We start from the raw sequence: 25,528 nt of genomic DNA, 5'->3' as shown, positions 1-25,528 counted from the left end.
TCCAGCACTATGAGTGTACCATGCAATCTGGCCAGTTCCATTCACAAATATGCTGTGTCACTCTTTTCCCACCTGTCAGCCTGATATGAATGCCAAAATGGGAAAGAGCGGCATGCAACAGCTTTCCCATTACCCGTGGAGCTCATCAATCCAGTCTGTAGATGCACTTTGCTCATCTGCCCGCCAAGAAGTCAAGCACAAATATTACTTGAAAGTGCAATCTGTCATAAACCAACTATCCTGTCGGCTAACTGCTTGATGTGCAAGTAAAGTCTATTGTCATTAAAACAAATGGTTGTACACTCTTATTCATATTGTAAGAAAATTAGTTTTAATGAGTTTAACATGTTGCTACAAATGTTCAAAGAGCTGACCTTACATTTAGTTTTTTTAAAAAGCCCATAATGGGTTTTTGGGCCTACTTTATTTTTGCTTTACTCCTTTCTAAATTACCATTTCCTTGTTCAATGCGTTAAAGCATTAGTAATTTCATTCCTAATGATAACAAGGCTTTAAACACACTATTAAATAATGTCGGTTTTATTTTAGCCTCTCCAAAATTAGCCCAACAAGCATAGAGTAGTACAGCTTATCTCTAAAGCCGCAGAGTGTCGTGTTCAGGCCGCTGTCTGTTCTGAACACGCTCACACTCCACATGTCTTTTGATGTTTCCCAGGTGGTGAATAGTGCTGAATTTGCCTCACTTGGCCATATACCGCTCTAGGAACACACTGCTGTTTTGTGTGCTGTGCCTTATCTACTCACACAATTGTTCCCATTAATGAGATTAACTGAAGACATTCAGGAAATTAGCTGCCGTTTGCTGATTTGTTTCTGCCAAAATGGAGTGATTCTACATAAGTGTCAAATTTTACATCTGTCCCATATAGATACAGTAATTCACTGCCTGCTTGATTCTTACTCAGGGGAATAATCTTGTGGCTTAACTTTGTTTTTTTTTCCCCCTGCTTGTCCATTTTCATTATGGGTCTTTGTAGATGTGCCGGAGGGTGAACTGCAATAGTTTAGATTAGGAATCAGTATGTCAGAGTAAATAAAACAAGGTCTAAGGTCTTGCCTGATTTATTGTTCTTTACTTGTTGGTAATTTATGCTCTTGCTCTCTTCTCGGACTGCTGTCCATAGTCTCCTCAATGCCCGTACTTTGACTGTTGGGATTTCTTTATTCCCTTTTTCTTCTTTGTTTCTTCTCTCATGTGCCGGGGTCCGGCTGTTGGTGCTATAATGACTGTCACAGATTGGTTTGAGTGTTTCTCCCTTTTTTTTTTTTTTTTTCTTTTTTTTTTTTTTGTGTTGTGTGTATTGTGCTTCCTGGTTGTGGGGATGCCACCTGGATGGGGGTGGGGGGTAGGGTTCGCAACTTTTGTAAGAAATTCTGGACTGTTTTGTTGGAAAACTATAAATAAAGTTGTAAAAAAAAAAAAAAAAAAAAAAAAAAAGGTCTAAGGTCATTCAGCAGCAATCACGCCTATTGTTGGACAAGCGGACAAGCATATAATGGGCAATTCCAAAAAAGCCATTTTTTAAATCTTTTTTACTTAAAATGGCTTTTAAGAAAAATCTTTCTGCAGTATTGTGCTTTGCATTGTTATCGTTTAGCTGTCATTGGCAGAATGCTTCAAATAAAGTGCCAGCCGATGTCCTAATGAGCCCACATTCTCTATACTTTGGAGGTGTTGCATCCAACAATTTCTGAAACAGACATCTGACAAACACATCAGACAGCGATGCCAGGTGAAGAGGTGAGAAGATGGCAGGATCTTAACTTCTCTGTCCAGCTTACTTTTCTGTGCACAACCAGCGAAGGCTTCCAAGGCAAGTCTCCCTCAAAACATCAAAAAAGATTATGGTTATGACAAAAAGTCTATTATGTGATGTAAAACTTGGTCTCAAGCTGTAGTCAAGAATTTGATGGACAAGGAGGGTACATATCCAGCTTTGTGTGGGTGTACCGTCTGCTAGGTTCAGCAACTTTGGCTGGATGTTGAACTTAGTCTCACACCTTAAACGCAGAAGTTCTTGAAACTTGCAAATAAGTTACTGTTTTTCAGCTGATATGCATTGTTAGTTGATGAGCTGTTTTTGCACTTGACTTTTCTGGCCATCTGTTTTAACAAACTGCAGCCACACCAACAGCTTCTCCGTGTAAGCCAGTTTGAGGTCGACTCTGAGTAAAGGTTCAGAAAAAAAAGTTAGACCTAGTCCAAACTGTGAAAAATGGGATGCTATCAGCACGCCCCATTTTTCACAGGTAGTCTGTTGCTTCCACTGTTGGGAATTATTGATCAGTCCTGGAAGGCTTGATCTATAGGGTTGTAGTGAGCATATCGACCAAGCAATCGAACAGCAGACACTGAGACTACAGCCCTTCTCCAGGCTGAAGAAATGATACATGGTCCTCCACCAGTGTGATGTACAACACACAGGCCCTCCTGTAGTGACACTGTTAATTATGAATGCTTTATGGATACTCACCTGCCGAAAGGAACTAAGAAGGCTTAATTTTTCCCAAGTTTTCCATGATTTTTATCGTTTTTAGCATTGCAATGTCTTGTAGATGCAAGTTTTCTAAGGAATTTCCTCCCATCTAGCGCCAGGAATGAGCTTGAATGCCAATAGGCAGAGAAGGGGCTTTGGATTTGTTGCACTGATTGAGAAGAAAACCTCACTCCTACCCCCCTGAATAATTCATTGATTGGCATATGGCGTGTAGAGAAAAGCCCAATGATCCCTGCATGTCTGTCTGTGTGTATTCTTATTTCAACTGTAGTCCACAATGAGTTCAATTGAGCGTGTTCCTGTTCCCTCCCATCAATGATTTCTGCACACTTTTACCCTCACATTTAACCATCTTTAACCAGCTGCACTAAATTTAGTCACTTAAATGTCATCTGGTTCTTACAACACTTTCACTCAATTGCTAAAAATGTCAGTTTCTCTCCAAAAGTATCATTCTGGCAGATAAAATCTTACATATTCATTATGACAAGCGTTCATGACAAGGGATAGCCAGACATGCTAAAGGAATTTGTGGGAGCTCTCCTGGTACACATTAACATAATGTGCTGTGATGTTTCATTGCAGTGGAAATGAGCATAGAAAAACTATCAGTAGCCTTTCTGTCAGGCTATAAGAATTATCTGTAGACCAAATAGCTGTTTTAATAGTGGTCAAAATGGCTTTTCAGTTGTCAGGAAATAGTACTGTCACTGCTAATGAGTGCAATCTAGACAACATGTGCATCCCAGCTGGCAATAAGAGCTCTCAGTCCGGACATTCTTCACACAGCCCACTGTGGGTGATTATCTATTCAAGGGGAGTACACTAACTCTTACCTGTCACTGCTACTGCTTCACACTAGAGAGAGAACTAATAACTTGCTGCACAAACATGCCTTCCAATAGCAGCAAATACTGAGCAGCAGAGGAGCATTTACCCACAAAAAAAAACACATTTTGGGAAAACTTTATCCATAAGTTATTGTCAACAGAATATGCCGTACTTTTTGGTCTTTTTCTTGAGTAAAACTAGAGACTGATCTAATGGCTTTTGAATGGAATAATTATCCAGATAAGTGTCGTACTGAATGATATGGTTCAGTGTTTTTAAAGGTTGCTTTTTATGACTAAGAGCACAGGGGAAAGCAGATCAGACAGTGCATTTTCTCTCCATATCTATTGATTTTTCATAGACAGTGAAATAATTTAAGGGGCAGTCACGGTGAGATCAAAGCATAAGGTGCAGGAACAGGACAAAAGGGGATTGTATGTGCCGTGAAGCAGAAAAAACATCCTCAGCACAATTTGCTTTCTACACAGCTTAAAGCAGAAATAAAGCGCCATCAAACAACAAAATGTGCCTGTTTCTTGCTGCTTTGACGAGACAAATGTGATCAAGCCTAGGAGATTAACACCAAAAACGTAAAATTTTAGTAAACCTGAGAGTTAGGAGCAAGGTTTGAAACATTTTGACCATGGAAGAATCACTTGGAATCAATAAAAGTAGAAATTAGAAATAGAAATTAGTATTTGAGACTCTAATAGCCAATTGTATGCTTTGTTTTTGCACTAACATGTATTGAGTCATAGTCAGATGAATTACCTTCTACTTAAAATGCACCGCCGTTTGTCCTCAGTCTGTCCGCCAGCCGGCCTGCTCTCCCAAGCGATGGGTGGCATGTGCAGTGTGTCCAGCCAAGCAGCATGCAGGCTTCGGCTCTCTGGTCTAAATGGCCGCGGATGGTGGCTGAATAGTGAACTGGTGGGAGCCTGGACGGATGCCTGGAGAAGATATGGGAGACCCCATCTTACTGCCAGAACATGCTGAGACACAGACCTGGCATTGTAACCCACCCAGAGGGGACCAAGTCTGGGCAATAGGATATTGTTTTCTCACTAAATAAACCAAGTCTAGGACCAGACAATGAGAAAGTATGGTCTAGCACTGGAGCCAGAATTATCATTAATTTATAGGTATTTTGCATGTTGCTTCCTGAGTATTGCACAGGCTAAGGACATCTTTAAAGACTATGGGACATGGTTGAAAAACAACTGGGCCAAATTAGACTGATAGTCTGTTAATTTCATCTTTATAAATGCAGCTGATACCGATATTGTCACCACATAATGTTTGACCGAAATTGTCATTGTAGTTGCTATATTTTTCTATGAACACTTGCACTTGTTGAGCTTTTGACTACTCCTACTACACACTTTTACAGTTAAGACGAGAATTTAACATGCATAAACACCAAAAACCATGTAACACCTGAAAAACATCTGCCACTGGCATGTTTTCCAGTATAGGCAAGATGGTGACCAGTAAGAGTGAGAAATGTGACGTTCTACACAATTTTGTTGAATACGATCATACCATGGGCACCTGTAGTGCACATATGTGCTAAAAATAATGGGTATAAGTACAGTAGGACAAGATTTGACATGTAGAAAATTGCTAGCATAATACTAGCTTAAAAATATGTAGAGTTGTTGTTTAATGAGTAGCTAGCTGTTTGCTAACCTAGCAAACAGCTGGTTTTAGGGACTTTGAATGTAAGATGTTAGCCTTTCTACTGTGTAGCTGAATAAAACCCAGGTTATTATCAGAAGTACATGGCTTGTTTATAACAATAAAATATATTTATGTAAAACAGTTATATTGCTGTAAGAAGGTATAGGCCTTCCCAACCTCTTGCAGCTAACTTTATTTTTTTAAGCTGACTTCCAACCTTGATACCCTCAAGGCAAAAAATGACTCTTTCCACTCTATAGTGGTAGAAAGTCATGAGAAGTGAGCAATGAATAATATCATTCAAACTTATAATTTTCTTTCATGGTCTGTGTTGAACGGGCCTTTCTAATCTGTGTGGCACTGAGCTACAAAAATACAGTGACTTCCCGTGGCTCATTTCTTTTTTTCTTACTTACCTGCAGTGATGCAAACATAACTTTAGCGTATGAACCAACCTGGACATCCGTTAGAATGATTCCTGAAGCTTTCTAAAAACCCTGAGGGGAGCTGGAATATTGCTTCACATATCCACTATAGCATAGATATGGTGTATTATGCAACTCGATCTGGGCTGGCCCATTAAACAGCACAAGCATGAAATCTAGGGCAGAACGCCCAGCATCCCAAGACGTGTCTGCAGCTTTGAAACGCCGGGGTGACGCTGAGCCAAGCTCCAACTGTGTCAGGCCCAGTCACATGCACGCAGCCATACAAACAGAAGTGTGTGGATATTTACACAGAGGCATGCGTACAAAACAGAAGACATGGACAGACATGTTTGCTTTCCTATATACCCTGCTCTATACAAATACTCATCATTCCTATGAATTAGAATTTGGTTCTCATCCATGCACAAACCCACTGTTATTATGTCTTCTTTCTTTTTCTTTTTCTTTTTTTAACTACAATTTTATTATTAGATATGTGTGGGTCCAAAAGGGAGTATGCTACCTCTTATTTGAAGTTGTTCAGCAACTGTATTGTAATATGGGTGACAGTTTGTGTATGTATTATATGTAAAAAAAACAAACAAAAAAAAAAACAGCTTAATTGGAAAGTTCAGAGTGTAAATTGTCTAATTTCTGGTTTTTCGTCTCTTCAGCAGAGCAAAGATGATGTGTGAAGTGATGCCCACGATCAGCGAGGACACAGCTCTGAGCCAACGCGGCTCTCAGAGCAGCGCCTCAGACCCGGACTCACATTTTGAACAGCTTATGGTTAATATGCTGGACGAACGGGACCGGCTGTTGGACACATTGAGGGAAACTCAGGAGAGCCTCGGTCTGGCCCAGCAGCATCTACAGGATGTCATCTATGACAGAGACTCGCTGCAGCGGCAGCTCAGCTCCGCCCTGCCACAGGTAAGCAGCTTAAATCCCTGTTTTCAAAAGGTTTTTTAATATTATTGTGGAATCTTTGTATCCTTGACTTTTTGAAATTGCTGACATGACAAGAACAAAGGATTGACATGCAATTAAAGTAGGAAGCTGGAATAATGATGTGCTTACAAAGGATGTGTTGTGACTTCCATGACACTGGGATGTCGTCTTTGACTTATTTTATGTGTGTTTTGTCATAAATTTGCTATAAAAATATTAAAATATTGTCCATCTAAACTTTATACTTTCTAAAACTTTCTTTGGTTTTATTGTTTTAGTGTCCTCTTCACAACATAACCTAATTTCCAAACAATAGTAAAGGCTGATTGCCAATGACTTTATTATTGTAAGGCAAGTCAAATACAAAACCTTTGGTTAGTTTTATGAACAATTACTTGGGTTAAAACGGACCCTTTTACAAGAAGGCAAAAGTCTCCTTCCTGCATCTTTTTTCTTTCTTTCTTGTTTTCTTCATTGTCACAGAGAGGAGTGGATGCTAATCTAAATGTATGCCTAAGCTGTTTTTTAACCATCAAATCAATGTCTTATCTCTGACTTTGTAAACACTGTAGAGAAAAAAGTGTGAAAAGTCCAACTCTCATGATTGATAGAGGTAACATGCTGACACATGCATTTCCAGTGGATTATACAAATAAGAAGTACTTTTCAGCTGAAACTGGTTTTGGAACAAGTCTTGACGACAATACTGCCTTTCAAACATTTGTCATTTCATCAGACATTTTGCACATACGTAGTCATTCCCGACATAAATCGAACTTCACCCTCTCTTTAAATTAACCACTATTATCGTTTTTCATGTTGGGCACCTGTTGCATACAGTCTTGTGGAAAATTAAGTACACCTCATAGTTCAATAGCTTGTAGAATCACCTTTAGCAGCAATAACTTAACAATCCTCCCATAACGGCATTTTCTGTATGGCTTTCTCAGTGTTTCACATTGTTTACGGAGGGATTTTCACCCACTCTTCTGAACGGTGTTGCTTTACTTTATTAAAGTTTGTTGTCATCCATTTATGGACAGCTCTTTTGAGGTCCTGCCACAACATTTCCATTGGGTTGAGATGTGGACTTTGAGTAGTCAAACTTGTTGATGATCAGTTAATTAAGTACATTTGATTAGCAGCACCTGGCTGCTACTTACTGTCTTAATTCCTATGGTATCAATAAGGGTATACTTAGATTTTACAAGACTGTGAAAACTTGTTTTTCACATGAATGTAGAGTGTGGCTGTATTGCTTTTTATTTGGCTCACAAATTGTTAAAAAAATAAATTATATATATATATATATATATATATATATATATATATATATATATATATATATATATATATATATATATATATATTTCATTATGCTTAAATGAACAAGGCACTAGTACTGTGTTGTCTTGGAGTACCATATATTTTTCCAGTTTAGTGACTCTCACCAACCACAAATACATTTGTAATTTTAAATGAACTCAACACAGAGGGAGCTTATCAATTTTAAGACAATGAATTTAGTGTATTTGTTGCTTCCTGTAACTACAAGTAGGCTCCAATTACAACACCAGTTTCTTTTACATGTAGATAATTTTGTAAGTACTTGAGAGTGTACAACAAATTGCATATTAATGGGTTCTACTGTGCTCTTTTGCTCACTGGTTACGGATATCTGCAGTGCTGAGTTTACCCAACCTAAGTGTTGTTGAGATAAATGCATGTTTGAGATCATTTAAAATTTCAGGCATAACTGAACATTCAGTGTGCATTCGCCTGTGTGGGTTATATGACAATGGCAACCTGTCTTGTTTGAAAACAAATAATCGAAACACATTTGTGAGGATCTTTGAGCAATGCATACATAGAAGCCCTTATGTAATGATTCCTGCAGTAAGTGGAGATTAGCTAAAACTGTGTCAGTAATTCTAGTCACATGCCTTTCCCACTCTGTTTCTAAGAGACTCTGAGGGTTTGTCGGTAAAGAGGACTTTGTTCACAGGAGGTGCCAGACTTTTTTCTTTTTTTTTTCTTTTTTTTTACTTCTTGCCCCTTGGCCTTCAGAATAATTTGAATTAACCCATTTTCACCTTTTCTGATTCAGATCTCTGGACCGTGTGTCCCAAGTGGGTAAAAACCTGCTTTTTACCAGAGTCAGCCTTTGCTATATTTGATCTTGAATTCATCTCAGAATGCAGGTTTGAACTTGGGGTTATGTGGTCTTCTAGCTCATGTTTTAGCCTCAGGGCTTTTATCCACCTCAGAAGTTACACGGTGAACAAAATACACAGTTGAGAGAACCAGACAGACAAAAAAAGCAAAAGTTAGGCACTAACAAATTCTGTTCATAGATGCTTTTGGGTTGTTATTTTTTTTAGCTTCTAGGACAGCCTACACACACTAAATAGAATAACAACAAAAGGCAACAAACCTACATCTCGTCCCATATTTGAATGCATGTCTTTAGGCAGTCTTATATTTCTTCTCCATCAAACATACTCACTTTTTTTTTTCTCCAGAAAAAGCATCCAAGGTTGCCAAAGTGAAATAACATTTCAATTATCAGACAGTTTTGCTGATGTCCGCCGGCAGTAAAGTGCTACAATGATGTATGGGTTGTCACTGTGTAATGACAGAGCTGACATACTGTTCTGGTGCTCTTCCTGGCATCTGGATTAATTCAAACATCACTGGGATCTTCCTAGCAATGTCCTGGCACAAACGATTCTATTAATTATGTTGATGGTGTCTTATTGGGCTGCATGATATCAGCATTACTGCAATGGTTCACGAAGAGGTTTGTTAGACCTTGGCAATTATACAGAAGCATTTGGTGAAGGAAAGAGGTGCCCTGTTGTGCTTCTGTTTAATATGCAGCTGATAAGAGTTGTGCTTGCAGCTTCTGGCTTTTTGAGCAATAAAAGTGAGATTATTTCTAAGAAGCAGCCATCACCTTTATTAAGGATGTCTTTGCTCTTGATTAGACTGAAATGATTTTACTGCATCTGACACTTCTTTTATAATGGGACTTCTTTAATAAAGATGTCATTTTGGGGGTCGGTAGTGCAGAACAATGCTCAGATAACCATGTAGTGCGATTCTTAAAAGAGGGCAATAGATAGCTTCCAGGTCTTTCTCCATTTTGTGTGTGTGATTGCTAAGGAGATGATGAATGAGAAGAGAAAAAGGGTTTTTGGTGGTGGGGGGTGGGGGGGGCAAAAGTGGCCTCATTTAAGCAATAGGCAGGCTGTGAATGTGTCTTTACTGATATCACTCCTCTGTTCCTGAAGCCCAGAGCGCTGGCAGGATTAGATGTTGGCCCACCACAAACTTGCTTCCTCTTGTTCTTCTTTCTCTTTGTTCCTTCTCTCTCTGTTTCTGCTGTGGCCACCTTTTTTTTTATTGTTGTGTTGCACTTTGCCTTGCATCTCCCTCTTCTCCTCTGTTTTTCAACTCTCTCTCTCCATCCGAGGTCACGGCTCCGCTGCTCGTCACGACACTTTCGACTCATCGGAGTGACATTTGCCGTCCCTGACGCTTCCAGCAACACATCCCCGCTTACATGCATAAAAATTCGGCAGTACCCCTGGCCCTTCCCTGATATGCCTCCCCACCCCTACTGCCGACTGTCCCTTGTCTGTCCATTCTAGATTTCATCAGCCTATTTTGTTGTATCACAGTGAAATAACAGAGACAACCATTATTTGTTTGTCATGCACTCAGTGCTGCGTGACATGCTTTTTCTGCAAAGAGGCCTCTGTGGTAAATGGGGAGCACTGCTGTCATGTGAAAAGCCTCATATAGGTCCACATTTTGCATTGCTCTGTGTTGAATCTGGAGCCTCTTGGAAACAGAAATATTCTACACCAATACTGAATAAACAGTTTAAAAGAAAAGTGTTCAGACAACTCAAAGCCTGTAACACCATCCACATGTGAGCCTTCTCCATCCCCCAACAGTGCCTGTATTGTGACACATGCAGGGAAACTGGCAGACAGGCAGCTTTCTCTGGAGCGCTCAGCTGTGCGTTACTGTACTGGAAGGACCCTGAGGGGCTGCAGAAGCCTTCTTCCCATGCTGTTTATTTACTTTTGCCAAACATGGTCTCATGAAGTCTGCTGTTGCTGCTGCTGCTGCTGCTAATGCTCTCCTAGCAGCTTCCAATCCTGCTAATCCTCCTCAATGGCACCAGGCTCTAGATTTCTGCAAATACAGATCTGGGTTGTAGTTATACAGATGTCTAGTCGCGGAGATATTCTGAAGACAGAAAAAAATCATGTTTAAAGCTAAGCAGTATTGTAAATAAATTTCTTTCACAGTCAAAGGTAATAAAAGAAAGAATATACTAACCTGCTGATTTTAAGATGTAGGGAAGTGAAAGAAATCACATGACGCGATGGTGTTTTAAGACATATATATGAAGAGACATGCAATATTTTTTAATGCCAATGAAATATATGATGAGACTATATCTTAAGGATCAGTGCATTCTAATCCCGTGCCATCAAATAAAGCTATTTTGTTACTAGCCACCTGCGTCTCACCATTACACATGAAGTGTCCTTTGGCATAGGCGCCTTGACGGACCATTAGCAGTATTATTGGCCATGGAGAGATTACGGTCGTGGTTTACGGGCCTACAGAGCTCATGTTAGGAGGCTGGATGTTGTAGAAGTCACAGACTGTGGTTCATGTCATTTTTGGAAATCTGTGTTGTGTGCTTGTCTCTCTCTTTTTTTTTTAAACTTTTGCACTTCACGCTCTGGTTGAATTCAGACACTGAAATGTATGTGGTTAATGTTAGAAAGGTTTCTTCAATAGTAACCCTGCATGTTTTAAAATGCTCCTCACCCCAGTGAGCTTTAATGTAATGCGAATGGGTCCTTCACCAGCCTCTTTTAGTGTTGGCAATGGGAGACCTGCCTTACTATTGCCATTGCTAAGGGATAGCTTGCAGTGAGATAAATGAAGTACTGCTAAAACAGCAGTTCCCCATTTATGCATCTTTAGGCATGAGTTTGTTTTCTAGGCTCAAAAATAGCAACTCTTAATCTAAACAGTCTCTAAACTGAGTTCATTCAGTTCACTGGTCATCAATAAAAACAATATTTGCTACATTTGATTCTCACATATTTTGGTGCCAGTGTTTTTATTGTGTAAACATTACATCTTAATTTTTGATATCAGACACTGCGGCTGTTTAAATCTCATTGTTTGGACTTTCCAAACTGATAACAGATGTTGATTCTGCTTCGGGCCAACAAAATAGTAATTAGATACCAGCTGATCTGAAATGAAAGCTAGGACTTGGCTAAATTATTGTATGGGTAGGTGTCTATTGATCGGTGGCTTGCTCATTCATAACATACTGCTTTCAGGAGAATATGTAGTGTGTTGCTTGTATCCCTTGTATAAAATAATGACTGAGCGTGAAAATATGCTTTGATTTCAGACAGTAATTTCAGGCTATTGTGTATTTATCTAAAGGTTACATACATCTCTGGTGTTTCTTCGTGTTTATTATGTTATATACTGAATTATATGATAATGTCATATTGTGTACTATATAATTATATCCATGGATGCCATAGTGTGTCACCACAAGAGCATCCCTATTAAAACTTTACCCATTTTTCCTAAATGACTGTTTGTAATCATGGATCGTACCACTCTGTGGAACTTCGTGGGGGTGAATGTTGAATAAAGAGGGAAGGCGTTGGGAGTCAGGTATTAGGGTGGGAGACGGAGAAGCTGTGTGAAAAGAGCAGTGCTGAAATGAAGTTGACTAAGCTTGAGAGTGGATGCGGGAGAACCTTTCTCTCCTTTACTTTCAAATTTTATTCCTGCTCACGACTTCCCCTACGTCTGCCCCCACCCTGTCTCTCTTGCATGTACGGGAGGCCCTTTTGGCTCCAGCAGTCAGCCAGTCAGCTGGTCTCCACCGCCAGTGCAGCACATGATTTTCCATGATTACTGTTATTGTTTGTGCCCCAGTTCATGCTGCCTGCAGGGTAGATCTGCAGATGATGCATGGCAGGAAGAGAGGAGGAGACTGCGAAGACAGGCAAGCGTGGACAACACAGGCATCTACCAGCAGTAACAGCCTTCCTTAAGTTGACCAACTTCAGAACATATTATAATACCTACATTATATACAGCATAAAAATGCATGTACAGTTATATAATGCTGCAAAATGTGGCCGTTACTTTATTGATGTCCTTAGTATTTTCTTCAGAAAAACTAAGCCCTCCTCATTTTTCTGCGCAATTTACCTCCAAAGCCTCTTCTCCCCTCTCCTCTTCTTTTCCCCTTTAAACTCCTTGGCACATGCGCGATGCACCTTATACTGTTTCTAATAGCAGAGTTCAGAGAGTTGATCAATACCCTTGAAAGGTTAGTGTGTGATTAAGTAGACAGTTCTAGCCCTCTGGATGAATCATCACTGCTCGGGCCAATGCCAAGCACTAGATTCTGGTCTAGTGGCTTGGCAGGGGAAACAGAGGAAGTAAGGTGAGGCTAGGGGTTCTGCTCAGATACACCAAGGTGACAAGACGGTGCAGAAGGATCTCCTGCAGATGTAATTATCTTTCTAATGAACACCGCAGTGTGGTGCCAGTGTGCTGTAAAGTCATGGAGCTCCAGGAACAGTAGATCAGATGAACAAGGAAACAGCAGCTGCTTGCATGTTAAGTTCCTTTTTGGTTGGCTGATTAGCTATAATTTTAAAAGTCAAAATGAACTTTTTGACTTGCCACACAGCGCTGGTTACTTACTTGCTTATACTGGCCTCACTCACCCCAGACATAATTTTCATTAAAAAGATAGATATTCTATACTATATCATACTTTTGGCAATAAATTAGACTTATGTGGTTCCAAAGTCTTAGAAATGAATAGTGAAATATACTGCAGGTCATTTTTGTTTGGATTTATGAAAAAAAACAAAAAACCCTCTCAGTTAATTTTATTAATCCTTCAGCGTTCTGCTCAACCAGTTGGTAGAGCACATTTTCAGGCCATACTGTATATCTAACTGAGGCTTTCACTGAAATTGACCTACCTTATTGAGTCTTTTCTACCAATTGGTTTACATCTGTAATCCCAAAAAATCCACCAGAAAGCACTGTGAATGTAAACGGTTGGCTCTTCTTATCCCGCTCCCAACCAGGAAGTCAGAAACAAAAAACCATCCAACATATTTTGAGTGTTTTTGATGAAACTAAGGTAGGACGATATTTTTTGATGTATGATGGTGTTAGAGGACTTACTAAACAGATGTATTCACTTGACAGCAAAATTAGAATTTCATGTTTAACAAGCACTATATGGACGCCAAACAATTATATGGCTAAAAATCACATGGTCCTGTGGCATGATACTCATGATACCATCCATCTTCAACCACAGTGTGTTTGAGGTCATGGTTTCATATGAAGCCACAAGGGCTGGCACTCTCCACCAGTATAGTGGCAACAAACCACATGAGTGGGGCTTTAAATTGTTCTGCCAAGCAAGTTCATCTGGCATCATCCACGACTTGTTGCTGTATCAAGGGGGGTCTACATTCTTCAATGCTCCCCTCAGTGAAAAGGAACAGAAGTTACCTCTAGGGGCCGAAGTGGTAAAAAACACTATGCAATCCCATAAAAGAACCTCAGCTCTTCACAAGTTTCAGCTTGGTCCAGAACTTGCACACCTCAGGTGCATTGGTACTGTATGACCAAACTGCACCGGTGGAGCTCCCCTGATGGCAGACAAAGACTTGATGAAGAAGGGCCATGGAGCCTGTTATTACAGGCTCTGATGAAGGTCTGTTTGCAATAAAATAGTTTGACAAGAAATGTTTCAACCTCCTACACAATGCCTGTGGGTTCATGCTTCTTTCATCGGTCAAACGGTGGAGCAAAGAGTCCAGTGCAAAGATCACCATTCCATGCCCATCACTCAGTCCTGTATATAATTAGCATATGGGAGGAATGAAACTTTCTGATATGCTATTACACTTGTATAAGACAAGTTATAAGTTACAAGTTAAGGAGATGGCATATTCCACTGTTGGGATACATCCTTGACTTGAATACCTGGTCTACAAGAGGGACTGTGCCCTACTGGACCCGAAACCGATGGCTCTCAAAAGGTTTCTGCCTGGCTGTGTCTGAACCAAGTTAACAAGCCAGCATCTAGAGTTGGACAACCATGATTCAGCTCTCCAAGACCACAGAATAAATGCTACACCCTAAGACCCCAACGACCAAAACCACAAGCAGAACAGCTTGATTTGCACTGTTTTTATTAATTTTTTTAAAAACAAAAATGGCTTTGCACAGTAACATTCAATCAGAAGTGGCCTGAATGTCAGCATTTTGTGCTGTTTCACATTTTTCACATTTGCAGATTTAAAAAAATATGTATTTTGATGTTTGATATAATACTTTCCTTTAATGAAATGAAAACCAGCAATGGTCACTGGCATGCTACTAGAAATAAACTGTATCCAATGCTCTGGATAGTTTTTGTTGTTAATTTAATTATAATTTGTCCCTTTTTTCCCCCAACTGTATTATCTGCTGTACTTGTATTTGCATTTCATACGTTTACCATTAAGTGACATCTCAACCATTTGGTAGAGAACAATATTTTAAAAACTACAGGATCTATTGAAAGATGTATTACTCACCCAAGCCAATAAGAAATGAAAACAAAAAAAATTTCCATTGCTTTTTTCTTAGCGTGGACCCTTAAAGGGTTTAAAAAAACACACGTTGGTGCGTCCCTCCTTAAACTTGTCAAGAAATAAAAATGTTTGATTAGCTCTTTATCACTGTATGGTGAGGCCACATGTATATTACTGTTAGCTTTCACCACCTTAGACCAAGAGCTTTTAGGTTAAATTCTTCCAGCGCCCTACAAAATAGCTCGTTCCTTGGCAGTGATAAAATCTCCAGTGATGACTGTTTGATGTAAGCTAAAGATGCACTTATTAGTGGAAAGGGGGAGAACACCACAGCAGCACTCTTTCAGGCTGCCTGCAGAATTATTAAAAGGAGTCTAGAGAAGGGACGTAATTACTCAACCATGAAAGACCCAGTTGTAGAATAAAATATTTGGTGTTGCTAAGCTGCTGCTTTTAGTTGGCGATTGTAAGGTATTCATTTTCAGTGTTTCTCCACATACCATATCAGTCCTAAAAATCTTGCATTGCACGCATCTTAAATGAATAAAAAAAATTTTGGACAAATCACATGTATCTACAGGAACTGTTCGTCAACTGGCAGATTTGTCCGTCATATGAAATCACATGATTTTATTTAGTGTTTGGGGGGGGAGTTATTTTATTTTTTTTATACATTTTAATTAGTGTTTTAAGATTGGACATTTTGGTGTCACAATTTGGAACTGAAACAGAGATCTTCACTGGTAGGGGAGACAAAACAACCTTACAAATATACCCCTGAAGGCCGCTAAAGTGCTACTGGTAGAGGATGACAGCTATGTCAGTGTTAGCATGCTAAATGCTATGCTGGAACAGCAGTGGGAGTTTTACAAAGATCAGATTCATCAACAGCAAAGTAAAAAAATAAAGTCCAACACTTGCTGAAGAAGAAGCTGGGCCTGGACAGTGACAGCATTCAAATTGAACCGGCCCATGCAAGGAGAGAATGGACGAGCCAGACAGATTGTGATCAGATTACAAAGATTTAAAGATAGACAATTAATCCTTTTATCTGTCAGAAAGCTGAAAGGTACCAGTCTTTATATCAATGAAGATTTTTCATCCATCAGGAACAACAGAAAAGAACTGTTACCGCGGCCAGAGACAGAGGTGATATTGCCGTCCTGAAAATGTTAAATTAAATGTTAAACCGAGGTCCCAGAACGCTGAATTTAAAAATTAGACTTTCAGTGATTTTTGTCATTTCTAGCTGTTATGATTCATCAGTTTGTAAATGGCCGACTATATGCTTATTCCCGGATTTTCCGGAAATGGATGGTTATAAGTTGTATAGGAAAGACAGAAACAGATTTGGAGGGGGCGTAGCTCTGTGTATTAATGACAATATGGCATGCAAACTGCATACCCTATGACTCTGTCTTATACAGGATGCTATTATGAATATTGAGCAATGCCAATTTAAGTTTGAGGCAGTGAATGTTGAGATGGTGGAGCGATTATTAATATCACTTCCTGATGATACATCCTCAGGTTTTGATAACATAGACAGTAAACTGCTCAAAGTTGCAGCCAAGTTTGCTAAGTTTTCTTCCTATATGACATGTATTTAATCGATGTTTGGCATGCAGCTTATTTCCATTACAGTGGAAAGAATCGAAAATAATTCCAATTACTTTTTGATTGATAAAATGAAATGTTATGGATTTTCACCAGTTGCTCTGTTCTGGATGAAAAGTCATTTATCTGAAAGGAGGCAAAAAGGTTTATTATAACGGTTATTTCTCAGATGGCTGCGACGTGAACTGTGGTTTAGTCCAAGGCAGCTGCCACGGTCCACTTCTCTATTCATTTTTCATGAATAATCTGCCATTTATCTCGGGTAAATCTCTTCTTGTAATGTATGCCGATGATTCCACTATGTTTTATTCAGCTAACAAGATTTGCTGAGCATGTTTGACTGGACAAGCAAAAATAACATGATTCTAAATGTATCTAAATCTTAGTTAATTGGAAGTAGACAACGTTTGGTAAACAGTCCACTACTGAATCTTCCCATAGCTGGATCAATATAAGAACAGGTCACCCAGATCAAACTACTTGGTGGTGCCACCTTTCATGGTCTCAGCACATGGGAAAATGGGACAGGGAATAGCTAGCTGGCTAGGAAATGCTTTTTCTACATCACTTCCTCAATCCTGAAAGATGTTATTAATGCACTTGTTCAATCATCTGGTCAGCAGCTAATAAGACGGACCTTAGCAGACTTCAGTTAGTCCAGAATAGGGCAGCCAGATTAGTGTTAAGATGGATCAAATGCATAATTAAAAAACTTTTAAAAAACATTTTTGGCTTCTAGTACAAGCCAAATTATACTATGGCTTACTTTTATTTATAAAGAAAGCAATACTGTTAAACACACCATATTCCTTCTCTGCTCAGCTGCAGTATCCAGATGAAATACAATTATTTTTAACAAACTGAATTTTAGTAATTCCTCGAGCCAAAAGCAAATTTTTGAAAAACTGCTGTATGCAATTCCTAATTTAAAAAACACATAAAAGCCTATTTACACAGTTTTTCATTATTGTAAATATCGTAAGAGGGCAAGGTTGTGACCTGTTTTTGATTCTTGTGTATTGTGCCTCAATGTTCTTGATATTTGCATGCTCATATTTTTATAACTGTAAAATATTACTGTGGATGTAAGAGCCAAATCATGTGGACATCTTTCCATCTACTTTATTAGATTATACTTGAGGGCCCCAGGAAGACTAGCAACCACTATTGTGGAGGCTAATGGGGTTCCTTATATATAAATAAATGTATAAAGCAAAAAGAAACTTTGTATTATAAATTACTACTGAAAAAGGTCAACTGTAGCTGTCATTTCACTTTTAAGTAAACATTGAAATAGTGACATTTATTGAATAATCTCTTTTCTTTAAAAAAAAAAATCCCCATAAACCTTTAAAAGTGAATCATTCGCACTTAGGAAAAGACGTGCGTGGGCAGACGCACTCCACAGATTCTGACGTCATCTTCTCCGGTGAGCAGAAGTGCGTGTTGAAGCTTTTTTTGTTTGTAGGTGGAATAGAAAGGAGGATCTGCGATAGAGTTTGCATCACTGTGGGGAGAACTTGGGCATGACTCAGATTCTGGAGCTAGGAATACAGAAATACTTAAATCTTACTCTACATACGCACATGCACACTCCCAGAACACACACTTGTTCTTCTTGCAGGCTCTGCCTGAATGAATTAGAGAACTGGTCCCTTGAGAGCCACTTAAGTGAGTGAAATGAGGTTATGACCAGTACTTGCTGTGCTGACCTGAAAACGTAATCCTCCCTCCAAAAGCCACTAAATGTGTTTATTTTGACTCAACCACTGAAAAATATACACTTGTCATTTGCTAATGGTAAAAGTATAAATCAGTTGGTTTCATCCTGACATATAGTTATTTAATTACTGCAGAGTAGGCTGACTGAGGAGGAATCGAACCAGTATTCATTCATCTGTCGCAGTTACCACAATTTCCTGAAGACATGTTAGAAAATAAGTGTAATAATTTGATTCTTGTGGTATTTGGCAGCTGCACTTGATTTTTCGGTGGTATAGGCTGGTGTTTCCGACCATGCAGCTGGTCCCCATTAATGGATACCTTTTTAGCTTCAAAATGTTCCACTTGACAGCCAGAAATAGATCATGATGTCACTGACTCTTGGCACTGACTGAGAATCTCGTTCAAGTACTCCTAAGAGAGCCAATCCCATGATGATGTACTTGCTTCACTGCCTCGCAGTGCCCACTTATAATGCGCTGTGACTAGCTGTGTAAACCTGATGTGTGATTAATAAGAAATTACTGTCATGGGCTGGGTCTGTGACCCAGCATTTTGAGTTCATGATATATTGTGTATTTCTTTTATTAGTATGGGGAAATGTTAGGTTCTTGTTTTGTATTATTAGTTAGAACTTGAGGCTTCATGTTTTGTCATTTATCGTTTGGGTTAAGCTCATCTAGCTCCTTTTAAAACCCCTAAGTGGTTCAGCCTTAGTTTTGTTATTGATCCCCGCATTTCCCCTTTTCCCTGGGCTTTGGTCTCACCTGCCATTTGTTTCATGTCTCATGTGTCAAGCCCATGTTGTTTGGTCTGCCTCATCATGTTTCCTGTGTTATGTTGTAAGAGTCCAGTATGTTCTTTGTTCATTGTATTTAGGTTCCCTTCCCCTGCCTTGTTATTAGGTTCATGTGTGTCAGTGGTGTTCCGATGTGTTAATGTTCCCATTGTTGTTTATTGTGTCATGTTTCTGGTTGATGCTGTCATGCTTGTGTCTTGTCATGTTTTTCAGTTTATTTTGAAAGTCCAGTTTTCATGTCATTGTGTTTGAGTTTACATTTCCTGTGCATCGTTATGTTCATCCTTGTCAGCTGTTTCCTCGTGTGTCTCGACTTCCCCTGATCACCTCATGTGTGTATTTAAGTCCTCTGTTTTCTATGTTTCGTTGTCAGGTCGTCTGTTTGCATCCCCATAGTGTTTTTGTCATAGTTTATTCAGTGTTCATAGTTTGTCATAGTATTTTCACTGAGTTTCTTAGTCCTTTAGTTTTCTGAGTGTTCACAGTTTTCTTAGTTTTCATGGCTTCATGCTTTTTCATGTGCCAACATCCAAATAAAGGATCGTCTTCTGTTCAGTCAGGAACTCCGCCTTTCAGTGTCTCCTTCTGGGTCCTGTAAACTAAACTTATCGGTGCACCCCGCCGTGACAATTACAGCTCTAAAAAGAAGCGTGTGTGAACATTATGAAAGAACGGCTGCTTATTTCTAATACTATTAATGTTGTTAATTTTTTTGGTTTTTTTTTGTTTTTTTTGGCCTGTCCCGTTTGGCTCTTTTGCCATCAGAATTGTTGTCTAAAGGCAAAGAAAGATGCCCAACGGATTTACTTTACCAAACTGACCATCCCAGCCTTGCCGTAATGGTCCATTTGATTCACCTTTTATTGTTTATTTTATTTTCACTTACTGAATACGGGACAGACTTGACTGGGGGAAAGAAGGGGAGAAAGAAAGAGGGAAAGAGAAACAGCTGAGAAGAGGGATGGGGGAGAAGGGCAAAAGACAAAAACCAACAGAACGGGCAGAGAAAATAAATGCATATATCAATCACCTGGATCACCTGCTGAGAAAGAAAAAAGAAAGCAAGCAGAAGAGAACAAGAGTAATAGAATAAACAACATCACAATGATATATGGGAATATGACAGTAAATACTAAATGTTAAACATTATTGTGCAGCACATAAGATCAACAGAACACAGTGTGCTTTGAGGTAGGAGCCAAAAAGGGTGTAGTTTGTGGGTGTGATCACCCGTGTGTACACCTGTGAGCATGGACGCGCTTGTTTTTTGTTTTTTTAAAAGGTTTCTTCATGTAATAATCTGCTAGAGGGTGTGGGGGGGCCACAGCCCCGTCCTCCAGGGCGTGAAGCAGGTGTGGAGGAGATCAAAACTCCAGACATCCAGAGGCCCCCAGAACACAAGAGACCAAGGAAGACCAACAGAGGGGCAGCTGCGCCACTGTCCCGGAAAGAGCTGAGGAGAGTCCCAGATGAGGGCTCACTCAGCAGCCGCGGAGCAGAAGCCAGGGGGAGTTGCAGTGACGCGCCCGTGAGCTCCGCCGGCAGCCAGCCGCGCCTGAGTGACCGAGCCCCAGGTCGAGAGGCCGGGGGCACCCCACCTCCGAAGTGGCCCGAGCGAGCCCCAGGCTCCAGGCCCCGATAAGCGGCCGCCAAGGAGTGAGCCGGTGTGTACCTGGACGCCCATACCCGGACACAAAGAACCACCAACGCACCGATGTCTGAGGGGGTCCGCCACTGGCAGGGGAAGTGGTGGTAGGGGGAGATAGGCCTCCAAACCTTGGAGGGCCTGAGATGTCCCCAGAGAGGTGGCGCCTGACACCCAACCTGACATATAGACACAGACATACAGGCACACACAGATACAAACATCCATTCCCACCCTCATGCTCTCATATGCACTTACTCCACACTCAACCAACGTGGAGACAGACATAAAGAGACGTTGTACACACGATCACACTCCCCAAGCGTACTCTACGAACCGGGTCTAGGTGCCCCCGCCCCTGGAGGGGGGAACTGCACCCAGACCCAGGTGGTGTTTCCCTTTTCCCTGCGGTGGGGGGAGGCAGACCGCCCCGACTCCGCAGCAGCAGGAAGGCTCCACACTCCTCCACCCGCTCATTGTAATGTTGATGCATGTGTGTTCTAAGGTGCATTTAAAACCCAGGAGGGCTTGGAGCTACCTGCCAGAGAGCAGCAGGTAAGCGAATGGTCCCTCCTGCTAGCCCTCAATGTCTATGTGTATTTAAAATTGAGAGGTGGGCAACGATGCCAGGGTTGGGGTGTACACCCTGATGGTACTTTGGACTCCGTGTATCGTGCCCACCCCCAAGATCCTATATGTATGTGTAATGAGAGTGTGAGTAATGTGAATGTCTAAGTTGTGGGATAAAATTGAGGCAGAGGCAGCCAGAAGGGGACAGAGGGGGGGGTAGCCTCCTCTGCACCCTGGTGACATACCCCTACTCCAAGGCCCTGCATGTGTGGGTGGTTGTGGTGGAGCGGGAAGAGGGAGGCAGCTGGAGATGGGGAGGGAAATTTTTTTTCTAAAGCTGCTGTTTTTTTAATATTACGCGTACACCGATAAGGTGGGTCAGACCAGTGTAACACAAGCCACAGATACATCAGGACATCCCCACTGTGACTTCACTCACAGTTTTGGATTTCCTGTTTGGAAAATTTTACCCTTTTGGGCTGATATAATTCACTACATAGTAATTGCATTAAAGATACCCCAAAAAAGCACCAGCAAAAATGATAAAAATGATAGAGTATAGTTCAGTGACTTGAATTAGTAAAGGTAAAGCCTAACAGGGAGCGACCTAATTGGCACCCAGTGTTGGGAAGGTTACTTTTAAAATGTATTCCACTACAGATTACAGAATACATGCCCCAAAATGTATTTTGTAACGTATTCCGTTACGTTACTCAATGAGAGTAACGTATTCTGAATACTTTGGATTACTTAATATATTATCATGCTTTTTACAACTGCATGAACATTCTGTTGCTGTGTGATTTATTACTATTACTGAAGGTCCGCGGCTCCGAACCATAGTAAAGGGACCTCTGGCTAATACGTGGGTTCCGTGTCGGGCTCGTAGCCGAAAAATAGAGACAGAGAGAGGCGTTGAAAGGCTGCTCCAACGGAACTTATTGTTTTCGGAGGAAAACACGAACACAGTGTACAGTCGAGTCTTAATAGCTTACTTACAAGTGGGCTCGTCAGGCACTCTCCTTGGCTGCAGTAGTTATTATTGTTTCTGCTCGGTGACAGCTCGTACTTTTCCACTCACATTTTTCTCCCTCCTCGCTAGGGATGGGTACCGGTGTCCGGTGCCATGATGGCACCGGTTCTGACATAAACGGTAGTAACCAGACCGAAAAGCAGCGCACATTTCGGTGCTTTATTTCGGTGCTTTTTTTTCCTGAGCTGTGATACACTTCTAGCCAATCATTTTACGTTTCCGAGGATAGTAGGCGGGGCCAGGTACGTACGTTCTGTTAGAGCAGAGCTCCAGATTAAAAATGTCCAAGGCGAAGCGGTCAAAAGTCTGGCTGTACTTCACAGCAAAATATGCAAACTCAGCAGCCTGCAACAAGTGCTTTAAGCCGATACTGTGATACTGTCAAAGGAGGTAACACCAAGAATCCGATTAAACAGCTGGCGACGCATAGCGGTTTTTTTTAAAAGCCGAGAAATGCGCCGTATTTGATAGCTTGCTGCGAGACCTCACACTGTGCACGTCGGGTGGGTTGACAGTTATCGGACCCGGAGCAACATCCCCCAAAAACCCGAAGAATAGAGTCCTGGCCCCTAGCCCTGCCAGTGTAGCAGAAATGATGAGGATGATGATGCAGCAGCAGCCGTTCTTCTCTGCGTGAGTAGCTTAATGTTGTTCATGTGTAATTTACGTTGAGTAGGCTAAACACGTTATTACATTAATGCATGTAAGGTGAACTAGCAAACATCATCATAGCTACATGCGGCTGTCTTCTTGTTTGATGGCAGATACTCCCTTCACCCTGGCCAAAAAGGCTAAAATGACCAAAGAAAAAGTGGGAAACAGTTAAACATGAGAGGTTTTTGGACAAAGTTTGTGTTTTTTCCATTGTTTAAGCACTGCTTCCAGCCAAGAGTGATACCATATATGCCACATAGCTGCAGAAAAGGCTAACATTGTTATCTTTTTACAAAAAACAGCTGAACATGAGAGGTTTTTGGACCAATTTTGTGTTCTCCATTCTTTAAGCACCGGTTCGAGCACCGTTTGAGCACCGGCACCGTTTCAAAAGTACCGATTTGGCACCGGTATCGGATAAAACCTAAACGATACCCATCCCTACTCCTCGCGCTCACAGACACATAACGGGTATGGCAGTCCATTCTCCCTGCAGCACGGACTACACTGCTATAAGGCCAGTGTTGGGAAGGTTACTTTTAAAATGTATTCCATTACAGATTACAGAATACATGCCCCAAAATGTATTCTGTAACATATTCCGTTACGTTACTCAATGAGGGTAACGTATTCTGAATACTTTGGATTACTTAATATATTATCATGCTTTTTACAACTACGTGAATATACTATTGCTGTGATTTATTACTATTACTGAAGGTCCGCGGCTCCGAACCATAGTAAAGGGACCTCTGACTAATACGTCTGGCTCGTAGCCAAAAAATAGCTTTACTTTGTTGTCTGGGTCAACTTTGCTTGCGACAGACAGAGAGAGGCGTTGAAAGGCTGCTCCAACGGAACTTATTGTTTTCGGAGGAAAACACGAACACTGTGTACAGTCGAGTCTTAATAGCTTACTTACAACTGTGCTTGTCAGGCACTCTTCTTGGCTGCAGTGGTTATTATTATATTTACATGCATCCAGCTCCCGTTTTTGCTCGATGACAGCTCGCACTTTTCCTTTTTCTCCCTCCCTCGCTCACAGACACATAACAGGTATGGCAGTCCATTCTCCCTGCAGCACGGACTACACTGCCCATGATGCTACATTCTTTAGAGCTATACCTGTAGCATTCTGCCTATTAGCTTAGCACAACAACAACAACAAAAAGGCGCTCTCTCACCCAGGAAACATACAGAGAGAGCGTCACCCTGTAACCATGGCAACCCTAACGCTGCCGCCTGGAACTACAGAACGTAGCTGTCAAACAAAACCCAAACAGTCCTGACCCGCGACAAAATGAAACAGGAAAGTACCGCAGTGTAATCCATTTATTTCAACAAAGTAACTGTATTCTGAATACCACCTTTTTAAACGGTAACTGTAACGGAATACAGTTACTCATATTTTGTATTTTAAATACGTAACGGCGGTACATGTATCCCGTTACTCCCCAACACTGTTGGCACCACCTTGTAAGTCTTAAGTACGTTTGATAAAAATCCCCCTCCCCTCATACAGTTGTCATGACCAAAACATTTTTTCTAATACAGGCTGTAAACATAGTATAAAGTTGGAGTCCACTGTATTTAACATATGAGTCTATGGGGATTGATGTTCTTGTAGCCAGCATCAGATGGTTTGGTTTGTTTGTTTTTTCTTTTTGCTGCTCTTGAATCTGCCACCTCTTGTTGTATATGATGTAATCTGTGATGTTGTTAATGATGTCATGTAATTTAAATTGAATCGCCTCAGTTTGGGGACTGTTGGTTCGATAAAACATAATAATACCTTTCAAGATGTCACCAGACCAAGATTAGCTGATTTCGAATACGCTTGAAACTGATTTGGTATAGTGTGTTTTTAAAAGAGTATAAACTGTGTATAAAGAAGCCATATTGAACCTTATATATTAACCTTCCAGTGTTTAGTAAATCCTGGTGTGCTGGATTATTGAGCGATATGACTTGTTTAATTTTAATATCTAATAGTGCCAGAGTTATGATGTTAGTAGAACAAGCTGGTTGAGTAAGCCTGCCCCATTTAGCCCCCCAGCTACCTCTGAGGCCACATATGCATTTACTTAAATAAGCTTAAACAGCAGAGTTTTTTATAGCATCGACAAATTACATATTTATGACTTTATTTCAATACGAAAACATTGTGACAATTTTCAATGTGACTTGCTCTCACTCTCTAAGGATTTGATCCACCGTGCCGCTCCATAATTGCATTGTCCCAAGCTTTCATCACCGTACTCTGTCTCCCTCCTCTCTCTGTGGCAAACATTCCCAGCGCTTCCCTGCAGAGAACCCACATCCAGCCCACTGATGTGACTCAGGTGTCCCGCTGAACCATATGCCTCCCCCTGCCAACAGCGTGCATCACAGCATCACACTT

At 40.7% G+C, this 25,528-nt stretch overlaps 1 protein-coding gene across 8 annotated transcripts in view; it reads left to right on the top strand.

Moving 5' to 3' along the window:
• The window catches only part of ppfia2 (PTPRF interacting protein alpha 2), a 185,472-nt gene that overhangs the window by 5,274 nt on the left and 154,670 nt on the right, over positions 1-25,528 (top strand). For 6 of the 8 annotated variants that reach the window (XM_004548416.2, XM_076876081.1, XM_076876082.1 and 3 more), the window contains exon 2: positions 6,133-6,391. In XM_004548416.2, the coding sequence (XP_004548473.1) occupies positions 6,143-6,391 (249 nt within the window). In that variant the 5' untranslated portion in view covers positions 6,133-6,142. Of the gene's footprint in view, positions 1-6,132; positions 6,392-25,528 lie in introns of those variants that run through there. The other 2 variants (XM_076876078.1, XM_076876085.1) reach the window with 2 other exon arrangements.

This window comes from Maylandia zebra, linkage group LG17 (genome assembly GCF_041146795.1).
Source record: "Maylandia zebra isolate NMK-2024a linkage group LG17, Mzebra_GT3a, whole genome shotgun sequence".
Classification (NCBI taxonomy): Eukaryota; Metazoa; Chordata; class Actinopteri; order Cichliformes; family Cichlidae; genus Maylandia; species Maylandia zebra.
Note: the sequence above shows the minus strand (reverse complement) of the source record. Positions and strands in the feature narration are given on the sequence as shown.